We start from the raw sequence: 22,892 nt of genomic DNA on the forward strand, positions 1-22,892 counted from the left end.
TTGACCAATTCCCCTTTTTGGTTATCTATTTTTAGAAAATGTCACCTGGACTTATCATTGAGAGGTGAAGAAGTGACACAACTCTGTGCTTTGCTGTCTGTGTGGGAAATGAATAACAGATGGCCCAGTGACCGATCACATGTAGACTTTGAAAGATATGATGTGATTGGTCACTAATTATGCTAAGCATCTGTAATTTACATACTTGTTTGTTGATTGAAGAGCTAGTAGGAGAATTTGTACTTTTTGTAATTATTCCCAGTTAGTCCACTATGGTCACTGAAAGTTGAACTATGTCGTTTGGGGACTGGTGTTATTTACCTTGTGATAATTGAAATGTGTGCATATTGGAGCCATACCAAAGTGGAGACTTTGTAATCACCAACTTTATTGAATAGAAATATTTAAATGAGAAAATTACCATTGTTACAGAGCCACTAAAATACTAGTATCTAAGTATGTTTTAAAAATAGAAACAGAACCACTTTAACAGTCACAAAGAATGTCCCTATGTGCATTATTTCCTCTTGCTGCTGTAACAAATTACCACAAACCTGGTGGCTTACAACAACATAAATTTGTCATATATTTCTGGAGGTGTGAAGTGTTAAATAAGCCTTATAAGGGTAAAATTAAACAGGGCTGTGTTCCTTTTGGGGGCTTCAGGAGTGAATCTCTTTCCTTTGCCTTTTCCTTATAGCGTCACTTGCATTCTTTGGCTTATAGAACTTACCTCAAATTGTTTAAACTTCTTGCTTCTCTTATCACATCTCTTGCTACTGCCTTTGACCTTCTTACCTCACTCTTATATGGACCTTTGTGATTACACTAGGTTTACCTGGATAATCTAGAACAATCTTTGCATCTCAAGACCCTTAACTTAATGATACCAGCAAAGTCCCTCTTCCCACATAAACTGACATATTCAAGGTTCTGAGGATTAGGATGTGGACTTCTTCAGGGGACTATTATTCTCTACCACACCATAGGTCTTGAAAACCAAAACATCAAAATATATAACATGATAAGCTCAATTTCACCTATCAGGAAACTGAGGCCTAGAGAAATAAAATGCGTTCTTCATGGTTATTATGTCACAAATGTTATTTTAATGCATGTGACTTATTTAATATAAAAAGTCATCAACTGCATATTGGGTGATATTCTAGAGATACAAAGGCAAATACTTCCTCCCTCCCCCACAAGATCCTAAGAAAGCATAGATGGTGTTGGTTTCCCGTAAAGTTCAGGTGCCAGGCCCTTGTACCATGCCAATCCAGTCACTCCTATGGACACACAGCCACAGGACACAGAGTTCAGGCCTGCAGTGGACTCTGTCCCTAAGGTACTGCTCTCCTCAGCCCCAAGCCCAGCCCTTGGCCCAGTAACCCTGAAAATGGCTCCTCCTTATAGAGGTTTTCTGTAGCCTCACCGTACCACAATATATCTATAGTACACTAATTCATTGTCTAAAATTACAAGATAAACCATTTTGTAAACTAAGCAAACTATGCTGGGGGCTTAGTTATTAAGCTCTGGTGTGTGGGTTCAAAGGGATAATATAACACACAAGAGGAAAAATGTAATGGAAGAGTCAGGAATTCCAGCTAGAGTGACTTTGAATCCCTATGAATTTATTTTCCTCATTACAGAGAAGGTATAATTCTGCACTACTCTGTTTCTTCCAACTTTTAAAGCTAATGTGTGCCATTTGTCTGTATGATGCTTTACCATTTAATCTGATAGATGCTCAATAATTAATACCCGTAGTATTATTATGGAGCAGTATTTCAAAGGTTGTCCTGAATGACATAGGCATATAATAGTGTCTAGTGTGATGAGGTATGTGATACAGGTTCACACCAGAATAGAAGATAATTGGCACAAAAAAAAAAAAAAAGACAACATCAAATATAATCATCACCAATGGGGCAACTTTGCTTATGGCTGATCGCCATTCAGTCCCTAAAGAATAGCTCTGTTTTTCCTTATTTAGAGCAGCCAAATTTAGGTCATTCAACCTAGACATCAAGATCTTTATAAAAGGTCAATAAATAGCTTATCAAAAATAACTGCCTTTTAAACTGAATGTGCGGGGGGAGGTAGGATTTTTAAAAGGTAGAACTTTTGTTTGCTGTAATGAGTTTTTTATTTAATGTTATTTAGATGGGTTCTTATGTATATATGTATATGTGTGTGTGTGTGTGTATGTATGTCTCTTGCTTGATTTCCAGAGATTGGTTTGTGTGTATGCAACTCACAGTATTGGTTGCCTACTCACCATCCATTTTGACTTCATTCTCCCTTCCTAACAAAATTCCAATTTTATTCAAGCATTCATGCTCTTCCATGAAGTCATGTGCTCCTAGAAAGTTTTCCTCCATCTACAATCCTGGAGGATGCCTCCTAATTGGTCTGAAGCAGTGGTTTTCAAAGTTTGGTCCAGGGATCTTTGGGGGTGGGGCTTGGGGGGATCCTGGGACCCTTTCAAGAATTCACAGTATTAAAATTATCTTCATTTTCATATTAGACATTGTATGTCTTTGTTATGTTCTCTCACACATGTAGAATCGTGTTTTTCAGGGGCTACAAGCTGTGTGATGATTATCTCTACTCAGACAGCTAATAGAATGTGTGCTGTGGGTTCTTGTTTTCAAATTTCCTCAGTTTTCATTTCTAATACAGGGGTTATTGATAGATACAAAAAGGATATAGATATCCAAAAATCTCTTCTGAATTTTTATGAGTAGAAATGGTTCTTGAGACCAAAAACAGGTCTTAAGAACTTCTGGTCCAAACAAATGACTGTGGTCCATTTTCACTGCCAGAGATTGGAGTAGGCATGAGCACGTGACACAATCTGGCCAATTAGAGGAAGTCTGCCGGGTAGTGGAGTACATGTGTTTCTGAGAAAGTCGTCTTCATTTTTTTTTAAAGATGTGTTTATTTATTTTAGAGAGAGAAAGAGAGAGAGCATGTGCATGGGAGCGAGGGGCAGAGAGAGAGGAAGGGAGAAACTTAAGTGGACTCTGCACTGAGCACGGAGCCCCATACAGGGCTTGACGTCACGACCCTGAGATAATGACCTGAGCCTCCACCAAGGGTCTAAACCAAGAGTCCAGTGCGTAAGCAACTTCGCCACCCAGGTGCCCCAGGATTCTCCATTCTTAAAAAGAAACACAGGATGAGGGATGAGGCAGCCTTTATTTCCCCCACTTAGACTTTGCTGGATCTGGATGTGGGTGATGGTTGATGCCTGAAACTGCAGAGCCACCTTGCTCCAGCCTGAAGCTGAGACAGCCACAGAGGAGGAGCACTCACCTTCCATGCCCAGAACTCTCTTTGCCTCATTTAAATCTGTAAACAAAAAAAAAAAAAAAAAAAGAAAGAAAAAAAGAAAGAAAAAAAAAACATCAAAGCACTAAAGATGCTCACAATGGCTTTTACTCTTCTTGGTGCTTTTAACTCCACAACTAGCAATTCCATCATATCAGAGTAGAATATATTTCTATAGATTATTTTTGAGACTCTGTTAAAAGATTTTCTGTTAGAACATGCAGGACCCCAGTTTTGCTCATTTCCTTTAACAGAATAAATGACCTAGGTATAATTTAATACATGTGAGTTTGGTTCTGACCCCACATCAAATAATTAGTACCCTAGGAGGAATTATTTCTGTTTCTTTGAATCCCAAAGAATGGATTTATACATCAGCTTGAAAATCCCAGTCTTAAAGTCAGAAAATTGATTTTTATTTGGAAAACAAGCAGAATTGGCATTAGGGGTATGAGATCTAGAATTTTTAAATTTGGATATTGTTACTAAGGTTTTACTGATTCAGTAGTCACTATCCTCATCCATAGAGGTGCGTTTGCATTAGGCACATAACTAAGCAACCCAATTTAAAAATGAAAAATATAGTTCAGCTACTGAGTTGTTCAGTTCAAATAATGAATTTTTAAGTGGTAGAACTTTTGTTTACTGAACTGGCCTGGTTAATTTTAGTCTTCTTGTATCATTAGCATATGTATGTATGTATGTATTTATGTATGTATGTATTTTTACTCAGTGTGGTGCATAAAAGCTAAACCAATAAACACACACAGAATTACAAAGTTTGAGGAAATAAATTAATAAGGAAATCATCTGGTTTCAGTGCTAGAGACTAAGAGGAAGAGAAGGGGACATGTGCTTCTTGGCAAGGTGTCTAAAGAAGTGCTCACTGACAAAGGGACTTTCAGGCTGAGAGTGAAGACAAGGAGGCTGTCATGCAGTGTTTGGGAGATGCTTCCTCAGTCATGTGAAGAACAAATGCACACGACCTGACTCTTAAAGTCTAAGGGGTCATTATGAAGAGGACAGACATGATGACATATAGCAACCAAATGTACATGGCCACTCAGACTCCATAAGAACAGTACATTTATCTCTAGGTAACAAGGTGTTGAAATAATAAGGAGGATATTCCATGTGCACTCTTGGCAGAGCTGTACAAAATATTAATGAACTTGGTCAGCCTAATCAAAGAGAGTTCCACATAACATGCCCTGAGTGTGAATGTGAAAGCAAAGAAGCTATATGCTGATCAATGGCCAGAATGAAGAAGTTTGAAATGTATGTAAATATATCTGATTAGGCTGTGTTACTGCTCATATTAGAAAACATTTATTTTTTTCATTCGTTAATTCCTTTTAGTGTTTTCTAAATACACAGTCTGTGTGTTGGACACTGTGTCCTAGTTAATGAGGATGGAAATCTGAAAAGGACAGCGCTCCTGAAAGCAGGAAGCTTCCAATCTTGTCAGGGGACAGTCTTGTAAACAATATCGTGAAATAAATAAGGTCATAGAAGTAAGCAAAATGCCTCTTTCTGGCTCCGGCCTATCTTTCTAACATCATCTTGTGCTTTAATTTAAGGCAGAGTTAACTTGATTTTTCAGTGTTTTAAATGTGCCAGACTTTCTCATCATAGGCCGTATACAGGCTTTACTGGAACACTCTGCCCACCCATTCATTCATGATTACTGTGTATTCATCACTAAGCATTTATTTAAATACATTTATTCCAAGCCATCTTTCCTAAATCAGTGTTTCTCAGTGTTGTCCATGAAACATCCATATCATATGTGTCTAAGAATGTGCTTTAAACATGCAAATTCTTGGGTACCTCCACACCAGACCAAGCTACTGATTGATTAGAGATCCAGAAAAAAAGGCATTTTCATACATTTTGCTGGAAATTCTTTTGCAAACTCAGTTTGATCTCCACTGTCCTAGCTAGACGGTGTTCAGGGTCTTTTCTGTGCTCCCATAGCCACAGTAAATCTGCCCCTACTGTAAGACTTACTGCCTGAAACCTTTGGGGGTCTGTTAAATTAATCCTTCAAAGTAACTGAAAACTCACAGAGATAGGGAAATGTCTGCTTGCTAACAATTGTTAAGTCCACTGTCTCAGACAGAACATGGCTGCCATAGGTGGCCAATAAATAGATGTAAGTTTTACAGCAAAGGAACAGATGTTATCCAGGTAGTTAGGGGACAGAGAGGCCTTCTAGGCAGTGAATGGCTGTAAGTGAGCTATAGAGGTGAGGTTTCTTTTCATGTTAACAACCAATACCTACAGAAAGGTGTTAAATCTGATGTAATAGGGGAAAAAATGGACAATAAGGTCCAAGAGACCTAGGTCTCAGGCCTGGGTTGGCCATGGACTGATTAAATTTGCTGTAAACAATTTATTGATCTTATGTCTTAGTTTTAATAACTGGTAATTGGATATAACTAACTCACCCTTTGTCAGTTCGCAAGGATGAATATTTACATAAGATATACAAAATGAACATACCATGAAAATTATAAAGCATTAAGTAAATGCCAAGTTTTTTTTTTTTTTTTTTTTTTTTACTACTGTTTAACAGTCCCCTTTAAGGATTAAAAGCTTTATCTGTGGACTACAGTTCTTAGCCTTTCAACACTCCTGGTAGTTACATTTTCAGACTACTCTTCTCTTACGTGAAAGCCACAATGAACTCTTGAGGGAAAAACTCTTTACTTGTATATACTCTTTATACATTCCATTAATATCAGCTTCCTTTATTTATATTTTATGTTGGTACAACACTTTACTCTTATAAGCTCAGGTTGTATGGGGCTACATGGCTTGTATTTTGACACTTTAGGATTCAAAATTCATAATTGGCTTTTGCCATAGAGCAAACATCATGTTACATCCTAGAGCCATGTCTATTTTGGAAAATTGCTGATCTTTTCTTTCACAGAATAAACTTCCTGCCTAAAATTAGCCTGGATTGGCTCAACTACACTCTTAGAGTCAAATAGTTAAGATCATGTGAGGTGTTGTACATTCTGTGGCTAAAAGAATCCACTTCCTTTAATAGAGGGGTGTAACTTCGCTTTGAAGAGATGAGTGTTTCCAAATTAATGTAGCAAGTCAAGTTTTGTTTGTTTGTTTGTTTTTGTTTTCTTTTTACAGCAGCATTTATCATAGCCAAGATATGGAAGCAACCCAAATATCCATGGACAGATGAATGGATAAAAAAGATGTGGTATACATATATATATATAAAATAGAATAATACTCAGCCATAAAAAGAATGAGACCTTGCCATGTATAGCAAGATGGATGGATCTAAATAGTCATATGCTAAGTGAAATAAGTCAGACAGAGAAAGACAAATAACATATGACTTTATTTACATGTGGAATCTAAAAAACAAAATAAATGAACAGACAAAGAAATAAAACTAAATCAGACCCATAGATACAGAAAACAAATTGGTGGCTGCCAGAGGAAAAGGAAGTGGGGAGATGGGTAAAATAGGTGAAGGGGGTTAAGCGGCACAAAATTCCAATTATAAAATAAAGAAGTCATAGGGCTGAAAAGTGCAGCATAGAGAATGTAGTCAATAATATTGTACTAACATGTGACATATGATAACTACACTTATGGTGAGTATTCTGTAATATACATATATAATTGTCAATTCACTATGTTATATACCTGAAACTACTATACTAGTGTATGTCAACTCAGTTTCAGTTAAAAATAAAAGGAATTAGGGGTGTCTGGGTGGCTCAGTCAGTTAAGCATCTGAATCTTGGTTTCAGCTCAGGTCATGATCTCAGGGTCATGAAATCAAGCCCAGCACAAGGCTGTGCACTCAGAGGGGAGTCAGCTTCTCTCTCTCTTCCTCTCGTTCTGCCTCTCCACCCACTTGAGCTCTCTCTCTCTCTAATATAAATAAATAAATCTTAAAGAAAAAAAAATGAATTGACAACAACCACAAGTTAGCATTGCTATCTCCATTTTCTGGTTTTAGAAACTAAATCCCAGAAAGTTTAATTTACTTAATAATCCACAGAAAGTGGTGGAGCTGGAATTCAAACAAGCTGTATCTAGCAGAGGGAGGTTAATTGAACAGACAGAGTTAAACAAACAAACAAACAAACCAATAAGTTTGGCATTTCAAGTTATAACTTCAACTTTAGTTGAGCCTCAACTTTACTATACCTTTTTTCAATCTTTTAACTTTTCTGAGTGTCAGTGTCTTCCTCTGTAAATTTTGGATGATATTAACAAATATCTGAAAGAGCATTTGAGGGAAAAAGAAATAATACTTTAAAAACAATTATTGCATAGTTATATAATAGGTACTTAATAGATGGGGACTATTAAGTATTTGCAGCTTTTAAATTTCTTTTAGCAGATGATTACTCCCTACCACATATTAGTTAACAAGGTTATAAGAAAGAAAAATAATTTGGAGTCATCCTAATATTTTATTTATTTATTTATTTATTTATTTATTTATTTATTTATTTATTTATTTATTGCCTCTCCATAGATGTAAAGATCTGAGAAATCACTATATCAGGCCTCATACTGCGAGTACTTTCTCCTAACAGGGATTCTTGTCTCTTCATTTCTTCTCAGAAACATCCCCAGGTTTCCATCTTTATTATACATCTAGAATAAATTCACTTTCCTAGACATAAGACTTTATGCAAAATATCTCTTCAAGGAGAGAATGTCATTTTCTGTGTTTTCCCTAATTTATCCATGTGCTTTTTCTTGCTCCTAGAGCTTGTATTCCTAATAGTCACTATAGTGATGTCCTCCAAGGACCTTGGCCCTGATATAGGCTTCTTTCTAACTGCGTTTTGGGAATGAGATCTGGCACTTTTGACTTAGACCCTTAAGGAATAGTGACAGTGACATGTCACTTTCCACTGCTTTGAAATCCTACAATGCGAAAACTTCATGCCAGTTTCTGCTTTTCTTCTCCTGTCTTCTGCCTCTTCTTCTAAATGCTTTGATCTCCAACTTTACCCCTTGAGAATTACCAATCAGTAGTGAATGTGCATTTGGAATTATAGCTGGGTACAGTGAGGTCTAGTGCCATTTGGCAAGAGTACCCAGTCTTCATTAAAGAAAGCTTTTTGGCCTGGGAGACTGTTGCATAACAATGCTCAAAAAGTCTCTTATGAGACAGTCTTTTGAAGGCCGTATTAAGAAATAAACATACGTGTGATCCTTTAATGAGTAACAAATATGTACCACTACTGTAGGGTATTTATTGGAATATCTGGAAATAAGCAGTTTCCTCCCCCCACCCCAATGTTCTTTTACCTTTGAAGAAGTGTCACTTTACATCTCTGTTGAATTTTCATCATTACCTGGAAAATTCTCATGGAATTTCAGACATGCAGTGGTAGGAAGAATAATGATCCACAGAGATACCCAAGTCCTAATCCTCAGAACCTGTGAATATGTTAGGTTAAGTGGCACAGAGGAGTAAGGTTGCAAATGAAATTAATGTTGCTAATCAGCTAGCTTTAAAATAGGGAGATTATCCTGGAACCTTTGATTGAGCCCACTGTATTCACAAGAGTCTTTAAAGTGGAAAAGGGAGGCAACAGAAGAGAATTAGAAGCAGTACTGTACTGTGGAGGAATGACACAAAGACATGTAACAGAACTGGCTTTGAAGATGGGGGAGGGGGCAACAAGCCAAGGAATGTGGGTGGCTCACGGGAGCTAGAAAAGGCAAGGAAACGGATTATCCCCTAGAACCTCTAGAAGAAATGCAGCCTTGCCAGCAGCTTGATTTTAGCCCAGTAAAACCCATGTCAGGCTTCTACAGAATTATAAGACAATCAATTTGTGTTGTGTTACATTGTTTAATTTAAATTGTTTACATTTGTGGTAATTTGTTATATTGCCTGCATAAAATTAATACACATGGTTTCTTTCCTTTTCCAGTAAGAAGAGAGGGATGATAAACTAGTGAGGTTTACATGGGTGTTGAAGGCAGAGAATGTAAGGGCAAAACTAGAGAAGGCATTACCAGGGGATGTTAATTTCTCTTTTTCTTCCATATTCTCATCACATCTCTTTCTACATTCCTGCCAAAATAATTCTCGCTTAGAGATACATGGAGGCACTTTGACCATTTATGGATTTGAAACAAATTATAATCTCTGCTGGGTGGAGAGGAAAGTCCTTGCCCTTTTCCAGAAAATAAACAGATTATCATAATAAAATAACTATTTGAACCATCTACGTAGGTTGAAACTCTTACACCTTATAAGAAAAAAAAAAGAAGCTATTCATGTGTATTACAGTTTTATGTAATTGTGTCTTAGCAATTTGTTCAAATGATCTTTGCTAAAAGAGAGAAAAGGGCTACTGAATAATCTTAATACAAATCTCAAAGAAAATAAGACATTAGATCTTGCTGAGAATCAGAAATGATTGCCTCTTCACCTTTTACAAAGACTCAAAGATACTCTGGAAGATTGCTATCAGAAAATCAGTGCTCCACAATCAATACCATGAACAGAACTAAGCAGGTAAAAATCTTGAATAGATGGTCAGTTTATACAGGCAACTTAAAACACTAAATGTGAGAAACTTCTGGAAGGGCCACTTTGACTTCTGTTTTCTTTGCCTCTTTTCATTTTTTCCCCCCTTGTGACATTTTTGAGTGCAATATTGTAATGAGCACTGTAGTGTGCTTGAACTAATCCTCAGCATCCACAGATAAATAGTGATGGGGATACTGAAATAAATTTTATAAAACATCTATAGTGTAGAACAGATTTATTAAGTCTTTGTTACAGTTCATAAAATGCATGAATGAGAATTTAGAAATTTGAAATGTTATCTCAAAGCAGAGATGGCCCTAAGAGTTCTCTATAATATGTGGTTGATAAATTGATGCTTATAGTGTGAGGTTAAGATTTGGGAAGAGAAAACAAAGAGAGACAGGGGATGGATTCCCTTACTCAAAGAATTATAAGGTAAGTTCTTTAATTTTAGACATTATTTAAAGAGGATATAGACCATAGTTTGAAAAACAAACAAACAAAAAACGCAGGAGTGTCTTTCATGTTGCAGAGCATCTTGGATTGGATTCTGAAGTTGCCAAAGCCAACACCCTGGGTTTTGTTGGATGCTTGTCTTCAGTCCAGTATAACCAGGTTGCACCCCTGAAGGCAGCCCTACGTCATGCCACCATTGCACCTGTGACTGTCCATGGGACCCTGACAGAATCAAGCTGTGGCTCCATAATGGATGTGGATGTGAATGCAGTGACCACAGTGCACTCTTCACCAGGTACACAGGAGAATACCCAGGGAAATTGCCTTCTTTTGATAGCACTACTTCTGATATCTTCAAGAAGTTTCTAGGTTAAAGGCCAGTATTAAGTCCTTACTTTATATGATTACAGGTAGTTAAGAATTATGACTGGTTCCTCATGGTTGAATTTTATATGTATTGAATATAACCCTACTTTTAATATGGTGAGTAGTTAGAACTCAATGCATATTATATATATATATATATATAGTGGTAATTTGTTATATTGCCTACATAAAATTAATACACATGGTTTCTTTCCTTTTCCAGTAAGAAGAGAGGGATGATAAACTAGTGAGGTTTACATGGGTGTTGAAGGCGGAGAATGTAAGGGCAAAACTAGAGAAGGCATTACCAGGGGATGTTAATTTCTCATATATATATATATAATGACTACCGCTCTGAGGATCGAAGAGTTTAGGGTCAGAGAGAGGCAGGCTGGTTGTTGAACTAATATAATTCATGTGATTAAAATCAGCCTTCCATAATAATAGGAAAGCCCACAGCATTATCACCCATACATCTTCTCTTATTTTATTACTCCCTAAAATACCTTTTCTGTCTTTCCTTAATCACCATCACCATGAGTATCTTGAAATGTCCCTGGGATTTGTCTTAATCAAGTGTGGTAATCAACTGTCACGTAAGTTATTAATCATGAAGAAAGAAGGGGGACTGAGTTTTGCTGCTGCCTACTCATCGCCACGCTTGGTGTTTTCCTGGCAGCAGTGAGGTGTAATAGAAGGAAACAAAATGTGGCAGTTGACTAGCCTTGATTTGAATTCTGATTCTGCCATGGATGAATTGTAGAACTCCAGACAAGTTACTAAATAACTTCGATCTAATTTCCTTATCTGTGAAGTGGGAAAAATAATACTTATGTTGTAGGTATTTCCTGAGGATACAGGGATACTGATGCCAGTTGCCATAGGTCCTCAAAATTCCATGTGTACTATTACCCCCTTTTAATACATTTGCAGATTTGCTATTTAAAAATATATCTAGCTCAATGTCACCAGGCCAACATGTGGCAGAGCAAGATTCAAATCCAGGTCTATGAGCCTTCAAACTTGATGTTCTTTTATCTTCTACCATATATGTTAATGTATGTGTAGTGAAATCCCTCTCTCTGTCAGTGAGGGTTTCTTGGGGGTATTAATCCTCCAGCACTTTTGCCTTTCCCTGTCAATGGACTCCAAATCCTTGTGCAGCTAAAGAAACCTCTGAAGCAGAGAGCATATGCATGCTTGAGGTAAGAGACCATCGTCATGAAGAGGGAGGGTCCAACAAAGCACAGAGGGACCTCTAGGTTAGGCTGAGAGGTAACTGTAGGTGGAAGCAGATATGGGTGGGTTCTACCATCATCTGTTTCAGCCCATTACCTTACAGCTGACATAGAAGCTAATAGTCACAGAATTATGAGGTGGAAGTTGTGTACTTTTTGTGTGTATGTTTGTTCGGGTTCCTAAAAAAATGCAAACTCAACTGTTTGAGAGTACTTGGCCTAACCCACAGATGTGTCATCCCAAGTCCATATTGTACACCTCCTTCCTGTATAAAGAGTGAGGAGTGAAGTGCCATGTCTTTTTACTCCTTGCAGATCCCTTTGGGAAGACGGATGAGCGAGAACCACTCACTAATGCCGTTCGAAGTGACTCGGCCGTCATTGGAGGTAAATCATTCCTTGTTGCTGAAAGCAGAGGGGACAAATGATTCTGTTCTTGGGAGAAATTTATTTGATTCCTTCCTTAATTATAGCCATCTAGTATCCAGAACCTCGCAATGATCTGCAAGACTGTGAGCCTTTTCATGAATAATCATGGGTGCTGTATGATCAAAGGTGCCCTCTCCCCCAGCATCCACAGCTCCATGGATGCACTCTGCCCCGATCCATCAGACAGCTGACTACTGAGTCAACAGCTGGAACACTTACTTAGCGACAGGCAGTGTGCACCCTGTTCAGCTCATCCAGTTGTCAGTTTTCCTAAAGTACAAACAAAGCACACCAATAAAACATATGGGAAGAAGCCATGTTGGGGCAGACAGATGGGTGAAGCCCCAGTCCTGTCAGTTTTCTCCACCAAGTGATTTGGGTTGAATCTAATGAGCAGAGTGAAGCCCACAGGAATGGAGTTTTGAATCCAGCAGCACATATGGTTACAGATACAGATCTTGTCTGCTCTGCTGTGAGCTCAGCTCTCCCTCTTACCTCCCCTGTCTTTCCATTTTCTCACTGCCTGTTGCACTCACCCCTTTTGGTCCTCCTTCAGCCTGGCTTCTGCCTCCAGTAGCTTGTTTTTTCCCTTCTGGGCCTTGCAACACAGAACGATTCCCAAACCTTGTTTAATGTAAGATGCCCATGAGAGACTGAATTCATTGCCATCCAAGAACCATAGCCCTAGCAGGTGCCCCCCATCGCTGCCTCTGGCAGGCTAGATTAACTGATCCACACCAGATGGAGTTCTTTTAAAAGTCAGCAGTATCCATTAATTTAACTTCTATTTAATGAGTCTCAGCTATAGGTCAGGCCTTGTGCTAAGTATAGGGATACATGGGTGAAAGCCATGGAGGCTGTCCACAATGAACCTGCAGCGACAACAGAACTAGTGAATGGTGTTTTGAGGGAGGAAGTGCAAATGGTTGTGGGAGCACAGAAGTGCACCATTACAATGCCGTTGTGAGGAACAAAAACCATGAACTTTCCTTAAGGAAGCTCTTAAAACGTCTGACCTGAATTTCTGCTTCAGGGGAAAGAGTCCAACTTGATTTTTGTTTGGCACCAAAAAATATAGGAAATAATGTAGTGCCTGTTTCTCTTCCTACAATTTCGTATTTGTCAAGGGGAGAAAAGACTTGTTACTGCTGACATTTTCCCACCCAGTTACATGCTTCTGTGAATCTCTAAGAGCAGGAAAGGCATCCCAACCCCTATGGAAAACTCCTCCAACTCTGAACAGTTTGTGTACTAAAGGAGTAGAAACTGATTCTGTATCTTATCTCATAAAGCTGCAGCCAAACATGGGAGTCACTCACTACCACCCAGTTTATTCATGTTTGTTAACTTAGGTGGTTTTATTCTGCCTTGTTCTAAAATAGCCAGGGAAAATGCTGCATAGTGGTTTCTGAATATTAAAAAGAAAAAGAAAAGAAAGTAAACAGTCTTAATCATGGCCCCAGTTCTGATACAAAGCAGTGGAAAATGTGCAGCAAATATATTTAACTCTCAAATGCCCATGCTTATGTAAATAAGAATGCAGGATGTCCAAAACTATCTTTGTAAAAGAAACACAGTTCATCACTATCCATTCTACTTAGAAAGAAAAACAAAAACAGCAGAATATATGCTTTCTTGGCAATAAACTTATATTTGAATATCATAAATACTTCTCATATTTTAATGTTGAAAATCCTATGTGTATAGAAACATTCTCTCTTTATAAGTAACCAGTTTCTACATTGTCACCCTCTTTTTGCTGACTTTGCTCTTTGCATCCCTAGAGGCTTCCGGGCAAAGGTAGGGACAAGACCTTCATTCGAGTCAGTGAGGGCAACTTGCCCAGTAGCTGCAGTAAAACATCACATGCAGTCAAAGCAGGAAGAAATCTGACCTAACTGGAAGAAGTCTGCTATTTCAGTTGACTCTGAATCTCTGAACGACAGAAGCATACCGTTTCTGAACTGTCCCATCCCTAGCAGAGTGAACAGCAGTGTAGGAATGCCCTACATGTTTGGCAAACATTTCTTTATTAACAAAACATGTTTAGCAAAGCGAACACATACCCTAAACGAATTTACATCAGGAGAGCATGTATTGAGGTCTGGGATACTTCAGTATGGTTTTCTAGGGTGCTAAAGTAGTTCTAAAATAGTTGCAAGAAATGACAAATGATTGAACATGACAAATGTGCTAATTAAATGGTTCTGTCACATTCTTTAAATCAAGTCTTGAAGAAATAACTAAGAAATCCTTTGCCAGTCTGAGCCCATATTCGTATGATAGCATTCTCCAGTTTAGACTGGTTTTCTTCCTGCCCAGTCTGAAAGAGGAGGTTTTTTAGTAACTGAAGACTGAACACATTTCAGCTGGTCTTCAGCTCTGGGCATGCAGCAGAGTTTGTTGCTGTTTGTTTTGTTTTGTTTTGTTTCTTTCTCCCAATGGCCTTCCCTGTCTAGACTGAATCATCTCTTCTGAGTGTATGATCTTTGATGATTTCCTTCTCTCTTTCTTTCCTCTTTATCGACAGGAGTAATAGCGGTGGTGATATTCATCATCTTCTCTATCATCGGCATCATGACCCGGTTCCTTTACCAGCATAAGCAGTCACACCGCACTAACCAGATGAAGAAGGAATACCCAGAAAATTTGGACAGTTCCTTTAGAAATGACATTGACTTGCAAAACACAGTGAGCGAGTGTAAACGGGAATATTTCATCTGAGAAACTGCAGGGTCACCTAATATTCTCTTTCGGGTTGTTAAATTTTTCTCCTATCTTTTAATTTTGGTCATTCTCCTTTTCCTATCTGTTTGCCAATTATTTTTGGCACATACCTGTATCAACCACAGCATCTATCCCCTTGATCCAGCCCGGAAGACCAGGCAGCTATGGCCACTGCCTTCCTTTCTGACAAACTTATTGTGGTGATAATGATCACTTAAGAGACTGACTTTACTCCTCTAGACAAAGAAGAGACACATGTGTGCACATGTGCATATTTAGTTCTGTGTTTCCAGTTTCTAAGTAAGATGCACTTTTTAGTTCCACAGCCATTCTGTCTTGCATTAAACCTCGGGCTTACTTTGAACCTGAGCTCTGTGATTTAGGCGTATGACACTCATCCTTGACATCCTCCTTCATCTCAAGTTCATTCCTACCAGGGAACTCAGGGTAAAGAAAGAAGATGCTAAAGGCCTGGTTCGCTTCAGTGGCACTTTCAAAGGAATAAGAGAAGTTTGTTTTGTGTTGATTTTCCTTACCATCGGATGCCCATTGCCCTAACTCATCACCCTTTTTCACTTTGACTCTTATCCCCTGAGTATTTCAAATATACGATCCCTGATAGTAGTGAGCTATTCCTTTGCTCCTTTCTTACCACTCTCTCCTGGGGCTGACACTTTAGAACAGCACACAATAGCATAAACCTAGGGGAAGCATGGAAAATAGTAGCTTGAAACTAGGAGGTAAAAAAGAAAGCTGCTAGGAAGTAGATGTTCTATAACTTCAAAAATGCCTCTTCCAAATTTTTAAGAAATGTTAGCTAGGTTATTCCTGGGATTATTATACTGAGGTATATATATACTGCAGAACAAAGAAATTCTAATAAAAGTCTAAAATAGTACCTAGTTCCATGAAAGGGCTTAAACCATCTTAACTGAGCTTTAAAAACAAACAAAAACAAAATAATAATTTTTAAAAAACTGCATGAAAGAAGAGAAATACCAAGCAGGATTCTTTCCTTCCATCCATTCACCAAAGATCTTGTGAATAAAGTGAATGCAGATTTCATGTTTTAAGGCAGACACAATGACCCTCCTCTGTCCATGGAGCCATTCTCTGTGACATTCTGGGTACACTGATTGATGAGGCATTGTGGTTTGTCTAGCGAACCCTCACTGCTTAGTTTCAGAGGAGACCATAGGTTCTACAGTACATCACATTTTCAAGTCATCTACACCCTATGTATATAATGGCCCCCACACACATCTTTTTGTAGGCATAGACTCCAAGATAAGATGATAGTAAGTTTCAGGGTCTTTGCCCCTCTTGATAACTAAGCTTCAAAGAAACACAGTCATTCCTTCAAGAAGGCATCTCGAACTTATCCACGAGGTGGTGGTAAGAATCCTGATCATTTTTTGCTATGGCAATAGGTCTAACTTTTTGCCTCTGGGCCATCTTGGAGAAAAAGAGAAGGGGAAAATAATATCAATCCTCCAGAATGCTGGGAATGCCAGTATAATGATCCACAGATGTGGAAAGTACTTGCCGATTCTCTTTACAAGACAGATTCGGTTTGGGAAACAATTAGCACATCGCAGTTTGCCAGTCTTGACAGTTAGCAGACATTCCATCTTGTCCATAGAGCATCTATCGCCTCTGATTATTTAACATTTCCCTGTGTGGCCAGGCTCCCAATGAGGAACTCATTAGCTCCATCTCATTTCAAATCCATTTCAGGCTTTTCTTTCAGTGTCTGAGCACATGGGTAAGGATTCAGCTTGTAATCATATTTCTCAACTTTATGATGTTGTTCTAAGTATATATTCTCTTCTTAAAACTTTCTGTGGATTCTTAATCACTTCATTATATCATTTTTCTAGTAAATTTATTTAAAGTGATTCCAACATGGGCATCTTTTTTTTTTCCCTTCCAGCTTTTTTAATAAGATGAATGATCCACTAATAAGAGGAACTATCTTTAAATATTGTTTTATCCTGTCCTATCCACCCCTATTTCCAATTTTCACTTTTGAATTTTCTATTTCCATAAAAAGGCTGTATAAATCAGGCTTTTGCTTGGGTACAGAGTCCTTTGTCCCCTGAAATAAAAAAAATCACCATGAAGTGCAGTGATTTTAGCCTGAAGCATCTCCAATAATGAATTGGAAAGGCAAAGGAAGGTGTGAGTAATAAAACTGGAACCCCTCATTATTCAAGCCTCTGAAAAGTGAGGACTATATTTTGCTGACATAGTGCTGACAGAAGAAATGGAGAACTAGCAAAGGCCGACTCAGAGTATTTGCTTTCCCCATCTACTTATATATGCTCATAGGTAGTTCTGTAGGGTGAAGACTCTGTGAAGCTCTATCCTTGCCACATCTGCACTGCAGAATCCACCAGCTCGCCTCCCCGCGTATGTAGGCGATGTATACATACACACAATGACATCACAGACCCAGAAACCGATGCCAAGACAGTGCAATCAGCACATCACTCTTACAAGTAGAGTCTCAGGGCTAAAGCAGCATTACATTTACAGGGTTGGATTATTTCATAACCCCAGAACACTAACTTTCATTAGATGTATATGGAAACAAGCAAGCTGCTCCCTCCAAAGCAAAACACAATTTTCACTCAATAATAAGTGCTAACTCTGCCTGTCTTTCCTCAGTGGTACCAAATCCATGTAGTTTTGTGCAATTGTTCAATTGTGTGAGTGTTTGGATCTTTGAGCGATTATAATCTAAAACAAATAGTCATTGAAAACATTCTAACCCCTCCTTAACCACTGGGTAAGAGTAGTCAAGGTTCCTGACATGCTCTGCCATCTGGACCACCATAGTCCTCCACTGTAACCCTCAGTCATTGGTAACTGCTGATTACAAACAGATTTTATGGAGTGTGGTCACTTTACAGCAAAACCAAAAGCACTGTGCAATTTCACATTCTAAGGGGAATATTTTATTGATACAATTCCCACCAAACAAGCCTTTCTTTTTATGTGAACAACAGGACATTTGCTTACCCTAAAATATATTTAGCACCCACTGCATCACTCATTGTGCATATAGGTTCGACTGCCATGGTCTCTATGAGAATTCATCTAGAGAATTAGACATTTGTCACTTCTCTAGATATATGTTTATGGATAACTTAGCCTCTTCTATTCACTCTCAACTTCATATGGGAGATTTTAGTTTATTTATTCATATGGGACTGATTTTTTTTTAAAGTTTCTATGCCCTTTAGTAATAACAGAGAAGATACTAACCTGACTTCCACCCTCTATTAGCCCCATGCCCACCACAAGGTAGCAGGAGCAGGATTGGAACAAAAGAAATAGATTGTTCCCTTTCTTAATTCATCATGAAGTATTTACTGATGCTCAGTACACCAAGGGTTGCACTAGACATGGGCTATACAAATATAAATTATACCTTGTTCTTGCCCTTGGAGGAGCTTAAAGTCTATCAGGGCAGGTATATATTATTGTAATAGGGGTACACAAAAAGTGTTATAAAATGTAGAGCAAAGGTCCTGCACAATCATTTTTGCAAAGCCTTAGCTAGAGACTTAAACAGATAAATTTATGGAAAATATTCATAACGTTTTCTTGTATATTCCACCTTCAATAAACTGCTTTGTTTCTCTTCCTCAAAGCAAATATCTATCTATCCAGATATTATTTTCTGTAGAGGGAGATGGATTAACTCTTTAGGAACAGCAAGAAAAGATGATCCTTGTCTGTAAAGTACCTTGGAAGAAGCCCAATTCTCTCCATTCTTTCTTCATTTCAGGTTGGGGGATTCTGAAAACCCTCCTTCCCATCAGTCAGTCCTGACAGTGATGGCTTGGGGACTCTCCATGGGGTAGGGACAGCAATCTCTACTTCCACTCCCTGCCTCCTCTTTGTTCTGTTCTTTCAAAGCCATGTGTTTATGACCTCTTGCATCTCATTTGCTCTTCCGAATGTCCCTTAAGATTTCTGCCATCCTTCCACCCCTCCTAAAACCCTTCTTTGTCCCCACAAACCATTTGACTCTATTTAGAATGATCTCTGAAAACCAGATGAAGTATCTTCAAGTAAATAACTGACTAAAAGTTGTTGTCCATCTAAGTGAGGTCTCACCTCCGTGCCTTGGGTGAGTTTTGCCAGTCCTGAAAGTCACACCTGTATCTTCTCTGCAGGAAGCTCATTCACTTAGAGGAGCCACACTGGGAGGCTAAAATAGAGTGTCTTCTCCAAGATATTCAAGGAAATAGAAATCAGGCTGTTGAAATCTTTCTTATAAAAAGCCTTGACAGTTTGTCCACAAACGCCCTGGCTTCCTTTGAATTCCCCCATAGCTGCAATCCATCAAATCCACATTGTAACACCAGCCTGCCAAGGGGAATTTGAGACAGTGTGTAGCTCTGCTACTCATTTTTTTTTTAACCTAAAGGTTTTGACATACTTAGGTTTCATTTATCCTACAGGTCACAAGTGGACGTAGTAAGTAAAGAGGTTTCCTTGTTCCTGCAGATGTAAAAGTGGTTAATGGAAGAAGGTGTAAGCAAACTCCAAACTTTCAGAATACATGGAGGATAACTGAGTGCTATTTCATGTCTTTCATGCAGTTTGAAAACGTTTTCTTTAAAAGACACATAGTGTAATTGAATTTCTTTCACATACTGTTCTCGGTTCTTTCTCAATCTGTCCTCCCTTCCCCTCACCCATTCCCTTACTTGGTGAACATCTAGTTTGTAGATTTGGGTGTCCCCAGTTTTCATCTCTGCTCCCACAAATCCTGAATAGTTGAACCCCTTAAAGGGAAAAACAGTGTAAACAGACACACAAAGACTTTGTAAAATAGGGCTGTCAGTCAAGCTTTCTCCAGGACATCCTATATACACATCTGTTTAGTAGGGATAGACAAATTTCCTTTTGACTTGGCAGTTATTTGAAACCTTCATATAAGGTTTTAATATTGAACTCTTGCTATGTTTGAGTGATTTTTCTCTTATTTTGCATTAAGGTACTCTGAGGAAGAACAGAAAAGCACATTTTTTTTTTAGTGAAATATTGTACTTTGTAAGCTAGTTGTCTGTCTTTTGTAATGTTTATAGACTACAAGTGGCTGAACAGACATGAACGAGGATGAAGGCAAAAGCTGGTGTTGGTGTTTTGACCACACCTGCCGAGAACAGGTTGAGGAGGAAGAGGGAATCTGTGGCAACAATCAGTGACTGCCTCAGGTGTGGAGGGTCATTGCTCCCACCATGGATCAGTGGCAGCAGCTCTTCCCACTTTCTTGGCTCCTTATTCAGGAGTCCCTTCAATACATTTGGATCATTGTCTTACACATTAGGGAAAGAGGCAATATCATGGGGTATGCATGAAGAATTCATTACCTACCTTTGCATGACATTTTATTGACCCTTCCCAGCCCTACTCCAACCACATCTTTTTCTTTTTCACTATTTTTATTTCATCCAGATTTTCTCAGGATGCTTTAGTTGCTATCACCACAGTGATCTACCCTGCCCAGGTTGAATACCCAGAAACAATTTTAAGGAAAAGAAAATGTCAAAAAACTCTTTAGATCCACTATCTCGAATCAAAACTCCCATGTGTGGAAGGCTTGAGGTCCTGAAATCAGTCTAGTGGTCCTTCTTTCCCCTTCATTGGTCCTGCCATAGGCATGACACATTATAAAAAGATATGATACTCTCCATCCCTAACAGTGAATACTGTCAGGGACCCACCATCTAACACTATTTGGGAACACTGGCTTTCTCAATCATTCCCAGTGACACAGGGAAAATTTTTCAAAATACCAGGATAAAATTGGGAGAGCAGTACTAGACCATGACCAAAGGCGAATCTAAGTGTTTCAGTAATTAAATCCTGGTATTTTCATTTGCATCATGTTCTTGCATGCCTCAGATGCCAGCAGTAGCCTCAGAGGATATGAACAAGGTTCTGGGCATGCAAGAGGAGCATTGTATTTCCCTGCAGACTCATTGGAAGGCCCATAAGTAGAAACTTTCAGTGAAACGTTAAGGGATAATATTAACAGGCATCTGCCTAGTCATATTTGTCCATTATAGTCAACCCCACCCTGAAGGTTTTACATGAAATATTAACTAGTCTCTTCTTTTTGAATGGCAGTGTCAACTTGTATAACCTTGCCCTGCCTTAAATACTCATGCAAAAAATATCAAACCTTGCTTTAAAGCAGGATAGTTATATAGTGTAATAGGGACTTTCCAATTAGTGAGGTCCAACACCAAGACTTTTCTCCTTCTGAAGCTGGTAGTTTACAGGCCTCCTGATACCCTGTGCTGTCTTAGGCTGTCACTTCCCTCAGTCAACTGGAAGAGGCAAAAAGGGTGCAGGTTGTCATTGGGAATACAAGTGCAGGCTAAGGGCAAACCAAGAGTCTGCCTCCAGGATTTAATAGGTAAGGAGTCAGCAAACATTTTCTGTTAAAAGCCTGGATGTTCTATACTTTAGTCTTTGCAAACCAGATAGTCTTGGTTGCAAATACTTACTTCTGCTCTTGTAGCAGGAAGTGGGCCATACATGGACAAAGAGGCATGGCTGTGTTCCAATAAAACTTTATTTAAAAAAACAGGCAATAGGTCAGATTTGGCCCATGGACTATGACAGAGCATTACCATGCCCATTTCAGTTGGAAGATCAGTCTCTCTCTGGCATGGAGTGGCCCTCTTTTTTGAGGAATTAGAAGGAGCGGGCAGATTATTTTTAACAAATAAACAATAAAATGCAAAATAACCTCTCCCCCTGAAAACTATGTGTCAGAATTTTTGTTATGGCAAAAGCACAAAACAGGTCACCCACTTTTGTAGATGTGCTAGAGTCTAACTTTTCCTTTGGACCTTTTTTGTTCTTAAGACAGAATCCCCAGTGATGTTGCCTCATTCCAAGTCAGTTTTGTAGACCACATAACATGTCTTAATACACTGTATGGGGAAAAATAAAAGTTAGCCTTAGATTTATTTGTTTTCTATGGTTACTGTTGTACAGAAGAAAGACTTAAACTGTAAATAATGTATATTTAATAAAGAGAGAATTTTGTATGATTTTGTGTGGAAGCCAAATGTGTCTTGCTGTGTTTTCTTGGGTTAATGAAGAGTCAAACAATTAATCCCTTAGCTCCCATTCTCATCCTTTAGACCATTAAATCCCAGACAACATGACCTATGGTGTTCCTGGAGAAACACGAAACTCCCACTCCCTGGGTTTATTGATTTCAACAGGCCTGAAAGTGCTGTCATGGGCTGTCTCATCACTCAGCTGAATTATACTCTCTTGCATGCCTGGCTCAAATGTGTACAACAGCAAGCTCATTGACTTAGTCAAAAGTCATGTTTAGGCTCTGGAGTCATCCTGGTTTCAGCTGCCCACATGAAATCCTGGGCCTCTGTTAAGCCTTTATTAGGACCCATTTCCAGTAGCCACATTTCTTATCTCACCTTGCCTTCTCTTTCTTCTCAGAGCCCTAAGCCCAACTGTACTCTATGTGTTTGAGATATTAAACATCCATTGTTATGAAATAGAACTAACTTCATATGTTGCTTATTAACACTTCTGTATATAGGGTAGTCAGTCAACAACTAGAAATTAAAACCTGGCAAAGTTTTTTAGACAGGAAAGTGACACTGTCAGATTTACCTTTTAAAAAAATCACATCTAACTTCTCAATGACGAACAGGCCATAGGGAAACAAGAGGGGAGGAGGAAAGAACAGTTAGGACCCATCACTCTGATGGAGAAAAATGGTGGTTTGG

General features: G+C 38.6%; 1 protein-coding gene across 1 annotated transcript in view; it reads left to right on the top strand.

The window, feature by feature from the left end:
• The window catches only part of CNTNAP5 (contactin associated protein family member 5), a 632,291-nt gene extending 610,089 nt beyond the window's left edge, over positions 1-22,202 (top strand). Inside the window, exons 20-22 of the mRNA XM_035008223.1 lie at positions 10,416-10,634; positions 12,259-12,330; positions 14,903-22,202. Of these exons, the coding sequence (XP_034864114.1) occupies positions 10,416-10,634; positions 12,259-12,330; positions 14,903-15,096 (485 nt within the window). The 3' untranslated portion in view covers positions 15,097-22,202. The remainder of the gene's footprint in view (positions 1-10,415; positions 10,635-12,258; positions 12,331-14,902) is intronic.
• The last annotated feature ends 690 nt before the right edge of the window (positions 22,203-22,892 follow it).

This window comes from Mirounga leonina, unplaced genomic scaffold (genome assembly GCF_011800145.1).
Source record: "Mirounga leonina isolate KUSES-001 unplaced genomic scaffold, KU_Mleo_1.0 Mir_151, whole genome shotgun sequence".
Lineage (NCBI taxonomy): Eukaryota > Metazoa > Chordata > Mammalia > Carnivora > Phocidae > Mirounga > Mirounga leonina.